The sequence below is a fragment of the Theropithecus gelada genome, chromosome 7b, assembly GCF_003255815.1.
Source record: "Theropithecus gelada isolate Dixy chromosome 7b, Tgel_1.0, whole genome shotgun sequence".
Taxonomy (NCBI): Eukaryota; Metazoa; Chordata; class Mammalia; order Primates; family Cercopithecidae; genus Theropithecus; species Theropithecus gelada.
Window position 1 is genome coordinate 75,380,015 of NC_037675.1, and position 10,875 is coordinate 75,390,889.

Below are 10,875 nucleotides of genomic sequence, written 5' to 3' on the forward strand. Positions count from 1 at the left end.
TGCCTCGGCCTACCGAGTAGCTGGGATTACAGGCATGTGCCACCACACCCGGGTAATTTTGTATATTTAGTAGAGATGAAGTTTCTCCGTGTTGGTCAGACTGGTCTTGAACTCCTGACCTCAGGTGATCCACCCGCCTCGGCCTCCCAAAGTGTTGGGATTACAGACGTGAGCCACCGTGCCCGGCCAATGCTCCTAGTGTTTTGTAGACTGACCAAGCACTTCTAATTTTTATTTTCTACACCAAGTAAAAAAGAAATCAAGATTAGGGTGGAGTAGAGGGAGAGGCTACTGAGAACAGCCTAGTCCTGAGGGCTTCCATTCCTGAATGAATAAATGAATAACTCTCATTTCAGTGCATTTAGCAGAAATTCCTCCTGGCTCTGCTTTCCAATATGGAAGTGATTTTTCTCCCCTACTTATATGTCATATTGCTTGCTTAAGTGGGGAAATGGGGCGGTACCCTAAGGTTCCTGTGTTTACACTGTCCTCTTTGTTGGCTCCTCCACCAGTGCTTGGGAGTTCTTCTTTCAGGTCATGGGGATAGGAGTTTTTTATTTGACATTCTAAAATACTTTATGATGAGTAAAATTTGTTGTTAGAGGCATAACTATTTAAGCAGCCCATTTTCTTTTTTAGCACCGACTAGAACAAGAGGCTGAAAAGAAGATAATAATGCTGGCAGAGAGAGCCCACCATGAGGCTGTTGTGTAAGAGACTGCTGCCTCCTTTCTGACTCTGATAGCCTCTCTTGCCTCTTTGCTGGTCTGTTTTCTTCTTACCTTCTTGTCTTCCCCCTTCTGTTCTGGCTTACTTGCTTCAAATTTTCTGGTCTACTGTCCCTCACTGTTTGTTTCTCTTTGTGTACTCCTACCCCTTTCTCCTCCATTCTTTCTGTGGCAGCAAGGTGTGGTGGAAAGAACCTGGGCTTTGAACTTATTTATTTATTTATTTAATTTATTTTTTTGAGGTGGAGTCTCACTCTGTCACCCAGACTGGAGTGCAGCGGCATGATCTTGGCTCACTGCAACCTCTGCCTCCCAAGTTCAGGCGATTCTCATGTCTCAGCCTCCTGAGTAGCTGGGATTACAGGCACCTGCCACCACACCCAGCTAATTGTTGTATTTTTAGTAGAGACAGGGTTTCACCATCTTGGCCAGGCTGGTCTTGAACTCCTGACCTCAAGTGATTCACCCACCTCGGCCTTCCAAAGTATTGGGATTACAGGCATGAGCCACTGTGCCCAGCCTAAATTTGACTTTGGTTCTCAACATGTATGCTAACTTACCTTAGGAAGATTTCTTACCTTTTTGTTTGTTTCTTTGTTTTTGAGACAGGGTCTGGCTCTGTCACCCAGGCTGGAGTACATTGGCGCGATTGTGGTTCACTGCATCCTCCACCTCCTGGGCTCAAGTGATCCTCCCACGTCAGCCTCCAGAGTAGCTGGGACTACAGGCATGTGCCACCACGCCCAGCTAATTTTTGTATTTTTTGTAGAGACTAGGTTTTGCCATGTTGCCCGGGCTGGTCTTGAACTCCTGGGCTCGAGCAATCTACCCGCCTTGGCCTCCCCCAAGTGTTGGGATTACACTGCGCCAGGCCACATTTCTTAACTTTCTTGAAGTTAAATTTCTTCATCTAAAAGTAGGGCTAATTTACTTCTCCTAGTAATCTGAGTTTATAAAAATAAATAGATAATAAAACCAGGGCTGTCATGAGGTATATTAGTGGAAGTATATCTAACTCTCAAGTCTTAATGGTTTATTTCTTGTTCATGGAACAATCCTATGTGGGTCTGGCAGCTCTCCTCCAGAGATGATTCAGGAACCTCGCTGCTTCCTTCTTGCACCTCTTCCATGTTTGAGTTTTTCATGTCTAGTCATGTGGACAGGAAAGAGCATGGGAGACTCATACCTGCTCTTAACTGCCTTGGACTAGAAGTAACCCATCCTTTTTCACTTTATTGATTTATTTATTTTTGAGACAGGGTTTCGTTCTGTCACTGGTTGAGTCATGGCTCTCTGCTGTAGCCTTGACTTCTTGGGCTCAAGTGGTTCTCCTTCCTCAGCTACCTAAGTAGCTGCAACAGACTACAGGTGCAAACCACCATGTCTGGCTAATGTTTTAGATTTTCTTAGAGATTGGGTCTCACTGTGTTGCCTAGGCTGGTCTCAAATTCCTAGACTCAAGTGATCCTCCCATCTCAACCTCCCAAAGTGCTGGGATTATAGATGTGAGCCACTGCATTCAGCCGTTTTCACTTTTTTATTGGGCAAGAACTTAAATTACAAGAGTCCCACCTAACTATTGAGTACCCACCATAAGCTAAATAAGTGGTGGTCGCTATTGCTAATATTGGGGGGTGCAGGTGGTAAAGCAATCATTTTGCTATTTTGGCAATATCTAAAAGTTAGACCTGTGTTTTGAGATCTTATATCTATTTCAGGCAATTGAACGATGCTGGAAGAAATGTTTTTAAAGAGAATGTTTATCTCCAGAAAGCCCTGGCATATCACCTGAAGGAAGCTGGCGCTCTACAAAAAAACTCCCAGAAGTTGCAAGAGAGTCATGCTTTACTTTTACATCAAAAGGTTCCCTCTCATTTAGACTTGGTGTCCTTTTTTTCTTTATTTAAGGATTGGGTTGATAAATACCAAAAATTGAGTGTAATAATGATATATAAGGACAATGAGACCATTTTTCATCTGTCTGGATGATGTACTTTTTTTATCTGTAAAGGTTAAATACTCAATCTTATAATGCTTATAAGAAGCATTAGACTCAACTTTATAAAGAATATATCAGAAACATAAATAAGACCCTTATCCTCTACTACCTTAGAATATTCATTTTTCTTTGCCTAGAGTTGGTCCCTGAGTCACTTAGGAATACATTTAGCTGTGAGTAACAGTCCTGACATCAGTGGCATCACCACACTTTTATTCTTTCACCTAAAGGAGTCCTGGAGGTAAGCAATCCTCAGCAGGAATGGTAGTGCCACAAAGTTAATAGACACTTAACTCTGCTCTGCAACACTTGGCTTACATCCTCAAACTTACCTCACAGCCCAGTGGGGGATGCTGGAGCTCTAACCATTCCTTTAAATAGCAGGAAGGAAGAAATAAAGAAAAAAGTGTGCCTTTCCTTTAAGAGGTCTTTCTGGAAGTCCTACACACATTTCTATTTACATATCATTGACTAGAAAATGGCTATGCTGAACTTCAAGGGAGACTGGGAATTTTCAGATGGACCTAACTGCCTTTCTGAATGAAGTTGGGGTTTTACTACTAAGGAGGAAAGGGAAAGGGAAAATAGATATTGGTATAAGCAACAAGGATATGCCACAGTTTCCAATATAGTTATTAATGTTTTGCTGTATAGTTTATATATATGTGTGTGTGTGTGTATATATATATATATAGAGAGAGAGAGATGGAGTCTCATTCTCACCCAGGCTAGAATGCAGTGGCATGATCTTGGCTCACTGCAACCTCTACCTCCTGGGTTCAAGTGATTCTCCTGACTCAGCCTCCTGAGTAGCTGGTACTACAGGCATGCACCACCATGGCGAGCTAATTTTTGTATTTTTTAGTAGAGACAGGGTTTTGCTATGTTGGCCAGGCTGATCTCGAACTCCTGACCTCAGGTGATCTATCCACCTTGGCCTTCCAAAGCTCCAGGATTACAGGCATGAGCCACCATGCTCAGCCCTTCATTCTTGTTTTATGGCTGCAAGAAAGTTTCTTAATTAGCAAAATTCACAATTAGTAGATTGCCTTCCCAAGTCCCGACAAGGATCCTAGGATGTTTGTTACTCTCTACATAAAATACCAAAATATCACCTCAGCCTGGCATAAAACTCAAATCTCATGAAGTAATGGAAATTAGTGAGGAACTTCCTAAGTTCTGGAATGATTAAAAAAAAAAAAAAAAAAATCGGCCGGGCACAGTGGCTCATGCCTGTTATCCTAGCCAAGGCAGGCGGATAGCCTGAGGTCAGGAATTCGAGACCAGCTTGGCAAACATGGTGAAACCCTGTCTCTACTAAGAATGCAAAAATTAGCTGGGTGTGGTGGTGGGCACCTGTAATCCCAGCTACTCAGGAGCCTGAGGTAGGAGAATTGCTTGAACCCAGGAGATGGAGGTTGCAGTGAGCTGAGATCGTGCCACTGCACTCCAGCCTGGGCGACAGAGCAAGACTCCATCTCAAAAAAAAAAAAATCACCTCTCTTTCTGTTTTTAGGAGATCAATGATCTGTTGATTAAGGAAAAGATTATGCAACTTGTCCAGCAGAGATCACAAATCCAAACCCTTCAGAAGAAGGTAGTAAACTTGGAGACTGCTCTGGGTTACATGACCAAAGAGTTTGAGAGTGAAGTTTTAAAACTGCAGCAACACGCAATGATAGAGAACCAAGCGGGTCAGGTAGAAATTGACAAGCTGCAGCACCTTCTTCAGATGAAGGACAGGGAAATGAATCGTGTGAAGAAGCTGGCCAAGAACATACTGGATGAGAGAACAGAAGTGGAAAGATTCTTTTTAGATGCTCTACACCAAGTGAAGCAACAGATCCTAATTAGCAGGAAGCATTATAAGCAGATAGCACAAGCTGCTTTCAATTTAAAAATGAGAGCAGCATGTGCAGGAAGAACAGAATATCCCAAAATCAGAACATTTGATGGCAGAGAGCACAGCACCAATAGTGTGAATCAGGATCTTCTGGAGGCCGAAAAATGGTACTAGCAATACTTTATCATCTTTTTTGCTGCTATTTTTGTGTCCTTTACAGAAATAGGAAGTCTGAAAAGTTTAGTTTTATAATATTCAAGTATTGAATAGATTTCTCAGTAGGTTACTTGAGGACAGGAACTGACTTATTCATCTTTGTAATCTCTAGGCTTAGCATAGCATGTGGGGCTTTGGATGTATTCTTAGTACATTCCCCTCTGTCTCATGATAGAAGTCTTGTTAAGGAGACTATTTGTACTATAGGTTGTTTTTTATTTAAGATATATAAGGTCATTATATATCTTTTCACTTGTTCCTTTGTTTCCCATAAATTGGAAATTTGTTATAAAAGCCTGATTAGATTCAGGTGAAATTTTTTTTTTTTTTTTAAAGCTGGGTCTCACTATGTTGCCCAGACTGGTCTTGAACTCCTGGCCTCAAGTGATCCTCCTGCCTCAGCCTCTCAAAGTGATGGAATTATAGGCGTGAGCCACTGCACCCAGCCAAGTTAAACATTTTTGATAAGCATACTTTCAGAAATATTTTGTACTATTTTCTTTACTATTCTGAGATGAAATTCATAGGTAATAATATCTATCCAACCATATAATTAAAAAAATTAATATAACAATTATTTGTAGGCCAGGCATGGTGGCTCACGTCTGTAATCCCAGCACTTTGGGAAATCAAGGCAGGTGCATTACGAGGTCAGGAATTCAAGACCAGCCTGACCAAGATGCTGAAACCCCGTCTCTACTAAAAATACAAAAATTAGCCGGGCGTGGTGGCACACACCTGTAATCCCAGCTACTCAGAAAGCTGAGGCAGGAGAATCGCTTGAACCCGGGCGGCAGAGGTTGCAATGAGCCAAGATTGTGCCATTGTACTCCAGCCTGGGTGGCAAAGCAAGACTCTGTCTCAAAAAAAAAAAAAAAAAAAAAAAAATTACACCATCTATTTAAATGGTAGATTGGAAAATGACAGTTGAAGTATATGGTAATCGGCTGGGTGTGGTGGCTCATGCCTGTAATTCTAGCACTTTGGGAGGCTGAGGCAAGAGGATCATTTGAGTCCAGCAGTTAAAGACCAGCCTGGGCAACACAGTGAGACCCCACCTCTACAAAAAAACAAAACAAAAAGTAGCCTGGCATGATGGTATGTGTCTGTAGTCCCATCTACTGGGGAGGCTGAGGTGGGAGGAATGCTTGAGCCCAGGAGTTCAAGGCTGCAGTGAGCCATAATGATACCATTGCACTCCAGCCTGGCAACAGAGTGAGACCTTGTCTCAAAAAAAAAAAAAAAAAATAAATAAATAAATAAATAAATATTTTTTTTTTTTTTTTTTTTTTTTTTTGAGACGGAGTCTCGCTCTGTCGCCCAGATTGGAGTACAGTGGCCGGATCTTGGCTCACTGCAAGCTCCGCCTCCCGGGTTTCCACCATTCTCCTGCCTCAGCCTCCTGAGTAGCTGGGACTACAGGTGCCCGCCACCTTGCCCGGCTAGTTTTTTTTTTGTATTTTTTAGTAGAGATGGGGTTTCACCGTGTTAGCCAGGATGGTCTTGATCTCCTGACCTTGTGATCCGCCCGTCTCGGCCTCCCAAAGTGCTGGGATTACAGGCTTGAGCCACTGTGCCCGGCCATAAATTTTTTAAAAAATGAAGTATATGGTAATCATAAGATGAAACCTAGACTTTTAAATTTAATACATTAATTAATTAATGTTTTTGAGACGGAGTTTTGCTCTGTTGCCAGGCTGGAGTACAGTGGTGATCTTGGCTCACTGTAACCTCCGACTCAAGGGTTCAAGCAATGCTCCTGCCTCAGCCTCCCAAGTAGCTGGGATTACAGGCGTGTGCCACTATACCTGGCTAATTTTTGTATTTTTAGTAGAGATGGGGTTTCACCGTGTCAGCCAGGATGGTCTCGATCTCCTGACCTCGTGATCTGCCTGCCTTGGCCTCCCAAAGTGGTGGGATTACAGGTGTGAGCCACCACGCCTGGCCACAAAAATATTTTTTACAATACCAGTACTCTACATGTTAGCTTTTATTATTATTATTATTATTATTATTATTATTATTATTATTTTGAGACGGAATCTCGCTCTGTCGCCAGGCTGCAGTGCAGTGACGTGATCTCGGCTCACTGCAACCTCTGCCTCTGGGGTTCAAGCAATTCTCCTGCCTCAGCCTCCCAAGTAGCTGGGACTACAAGCGCCCGTCACCACACCCAGCTAATTTTTGTATTTTTAGTAGAGACTAAACAACTTTTTTTTTATCTTGTTCCCTTTGTGTGTATTTTATTTCACCATGTTGGCCAGGATGGTCTCGATCTCTTGACCTCATGATCTGCCCACCTTAGCCTCCCAAAGTGCTGGGATTACAGGCATGAGCCACCGTGCCAGGCCTCATGTTAGCTTTTATAAACAGAAAGTAGACTGTGAATCCTCTGGGAAAGTTGTAGTGTAGATAGAGACCTGTCTGGAAAGCTTACCTGCAGCTTTGTTTGAAGGTAAGAAAATAGACTACATAAGTTATACGTTATTTTTAAAATTTTGTTACACTGTTTTCACAGTAAAATATTTAATACAAAAAGAAATGTTAATGGAAAAACATGTCAGTAATTTCACCAAATAACTTTTTTTCTTTTTTTGAGACAGATTCTCACTCTGTCGCCCAGGCCAGAGTGCAGTGATGCCATCTCAGCTCACTGCAACCACCTCCTGGGTGTAAGCGATTCTCCTGCCTCAGCCTTCCGAGTAGCTGGGACTACAGGCGCGTGCCACCACATCTGGCTCATTTTCTTTTTTCTTTCCCTTTTTTTTTTTTTTTTTGAGATGGAGTCTTTGCTCTGTCGCCCAGGCTGGAGTGCAGTGGCATGATCTCAGCTCACTGCAAGCTCTGCCTCTGGGGTTCACACCATTCTCCTCCCTCAGCCTCCCAAGTAGCTGGGATTACAGGCGCCCGCCACCACACCCAGCTAAGTTTTTTGTATTTTTTAGTAGAGATGGAGTTTCACTGTGTTAGCCAGGATGGTCTTGATTTGCTGACCTCATGATCCACCCACCTTCGCCTCCCAAAGTGCTGGGATTACAGGTGTGAGCCACCGTGCCCGGCCTAAAAAACTTTTTTTTTTTTCTTGTTCCTTTTGTCTGTGTGTGTCTCTAGATAAATAATGTTATATTACAGTTTTTAATTTTTTTTATTTTTTTTGAGTCAGAGTCTCACTCTGTTGCCAAGGCTGGAGTACAGTGGCATGATCTCAACTCACTGCAACCTCCGCCTCCCAGGTTCAAGTGATTCTCCTGCCTCAGTCTCCTGAATAGCTGGGACTACAGGCATGTGCCACCACGCCTGGCTAATTTTTGTATTTTTAGCAGAGATGGGTTTTCACCTCATTGTCCAGGCTGGTCTCGAACTCCTGACCTCAGATGATCCACCTGCCTCGGCCTCCCAAAGTGCTGGGATTACAGGTGTGAGCTACCACGCCTGGCCTGTAGTTGTTTCATAATATTCAATTATGGTATGTAATTTATCTTATGTTTACACATTATATATTTTTTAAAAAGAAGAGAAGCCTATTTGATGATATTTTTCCTTTTTGCATTTTTTTCCTCTGAAATTCTTCAGGACACATATTGAAGGAAATGTGGATATTGGAGATTTGACCTGGGAGCAGAAGGAAAAAGTCTTGCGATTGCTCTTTGCAAAAATGAATGGCTGTCCTTCTAGGTAACTCCCAATTTCTGCATTAAAATACCAAGTTGTTATCAAATCTAGAAACCACATAGGAATAATGAACTTATTTTTCTTACTTAGAACTAAAGGGATGGGAAAGGACCAGAAAATATAAAAAGGCCCTACTGCTTAACTACTGCAGCTCCCAGAGATAAAGAGTGGGAGATGAATGAGCATGAAAATGAAAGATGAATTGGAATTACAGGGGGAGGGGAAAGATTCATCTTAGATGTTTAAGGTAGTGCTTACCAAGAAGTTACAATATTGCTCAGCTGAATGAGTGGCAACTGAAGATAAACATAACAATATTAAGATTTTATTGGTTTGCAAAGATAAGTAAATTTCTTTTTTTTTTTTTTTTTGAGATGGGGTCTTGTTCTGTCACCCAGGCCAGAGTGCAGTGGCACAATCACAGCTCACTGTAACCTCCACTTCCCAGGCACAAGTGATCCTCCCACCTGAGTCTACTGAGTAGCTGAGACTACAGACATGTGCCACATGTGGCCTGGCTAATTTTTTTTTTTTTTTTTTTTTTTTTTTTGAGAAGCAGTCTCATTTTGTCACCCAGGCTGGAGTGCAGTGGTGCAATCTCGGCTCACTGCAACCTCTGCTTCCTGGGTTCAAGTGATTCTTGTGCCTCAGCCTCCCGAGTAGCTGGGATTACAGGTGCCACCGCCATGCCTGGCTAATTTTTGTATTTTTTGTAGAGATGGGAGTTTCACCATGTTAGCCATGCCAGTCTCGAACTCCTGACCTGAGGTGACCCGCCCGCCTCAGCCTCCTAAAGTGCTGAGATTACAGGCACTCAGCCACTGTGCCCAGCCCTAATTTTGTATTTTTAGTAAAGACAGGGTTTCACCATGTTGGCCAGGCTGGTCTCAAACTTCTGACCTCAGGTGATCCACTCACATCGGCTTCCCAAAGTGCTGGGATTACAGGCATGAGCCACTGCACCTGGCCAGTTGTACATTTTAAAATAACTAAAAGAGTATAATTGGATTGTAACACAAAGGATAAATACTTGAAGGGATGGATACTTCATTCTCTATGATGTGATTATTTCACATTGCATGCCTGCATCAAAACATCTCACGTACCCCACAAATACATATACCTACTATCACCCACAAAAATACAAAATAAAAAAAAATTAAAATATGAAAAAAAGTATGAAGGCATGAGGAGACACTGCCTCATTCATTATCTTTGTTGACTTTCACCTACCACAGGAAATACAACCAGAGTTCTAAGCCTCCAGTTCCAGACTATGTTGTTTCTGACAGTGGGGAAACAAAGGAATCTGGGTAAGAGCTCTCTAGTTGCTAAAGTAATAAACATGAGCCCAACATGATGGTTCTTGTGGGCATCTTGAATGTGCTAATTGAAAGTTAATATAACAAGTCTGTTATTCTAAACCAGGTTTTCTGTGTGTACAGTTGTTGATGGCTCTGTTATTTTGTCATTATTACAGGGATGAAAGTAAGCTTCAAGATAAAATCTTCATCACCCAGCAAATTCCAATATCAGACTCTTCTGGTAAAGTGGTGCTACCCACTATTCCAAAAGGACCTCAAGAGTCTGACACAGTAAGGAGTCTCTCTTATCAAACAATACATATTGTTGTCACCCTTCCCCATGTTGCTTCTTGCTAAATCAGTTATTTTCTCTACTAGTTAAGAGACTTCAGGGATCAGTGGAATGAGTAATAAATAGCATTAGCAGATTACATAAATTTTTAAATCAATATCCATACAAATGCATACTATACTAATGCAAATGCAAATGTGTGCCTCTGTTTGTGTGGAAACCTATAGGTTGCCTTTTGAAGTAAGCAGCCTAGCCACAATGTGTACTATCTTTTATGTAAGAGTAAACATAGTGACCTTGTGACTCTTGGCTTTCCATCACAGGTGGGAAGTCAGAGTCAGTACAACCTAGAGGACAAAGGCTTATAAGGAAATATGAAATGATTTTTTTAAGCCAAGTTTTTCTCTTTAAGAGTTTTTTATTTATAATTTGTTATTCATAATCAATTAGTACAATGTAGAATCTGAGAAATTTCAAATGAAGCCACATTAGAGTAAAAAAAAAAAAAAAGAAAATACTGACTTTTTAGCTGCGATCACATGAATATAACTGATGAGTTTTTTTCATCTAAGAAATAAGAAACTCTGAACAGCACAATTCTGATTAGTGTGTTTTTTAGAAGTGATTTCCCTTAAATATAAGGAAAATGTTAGGAGTCTCTGTGACTACATTTAATTCCACTTGGAATATAGACAATAATGACCTTTTATTTAACCCAGCCTATAGTTGTTGGATTGGATTAAATATCACTACCAGGGCCAGGAGTAGTGGCTCACACCTATAATCTCAGCACTTTGGGAGGCCGAGGCGGGTGGATCATG

At 41.7% G+C, this 10,875-nt stretch overlaps 1 protein-coding gene across 2 annotated transcripts in view; it reads left to right on the forward strand.

Annotated features, from left to right (window-relative positions):
• BBOF1 (basal body orientation factor 1) overlaps positions 1-10,875 on the forward strand; it is a 46,305-nt gene that overhangs the window by 27,262 nt on the left and 8,168 nt on the right. Inside the window, exons 6-11 of one of the 2 annotated variants that reach the window (XM_025392036.1) lie at positions 640-710; positions 2,447-2,591; positions 4,244-4,737; positions 8,360-8,461; positions 9,697-9,771; positions 9,939-10,053. In XM_025392036.1, the coding sequence (XP_025247821.1) occupies positions 640-710; positions 2,447-2,591; positions 4,244-4,737; positions 8,360-8,461; positions 9,697-9,771; positions 9,939-10,053 (1,002 nt within the window). Of the gene's footprint in view, positions 1-639; positions 711-2,446; positions 2,592-4,243; positions 4,738-8,359; positions 8,462-9,696; positions 9,772-9,938; positions 10,872-10,875 lie in introns of those variants that run through there. The other variant, XM_025392035.1, reaches the window with a different exon arrangement.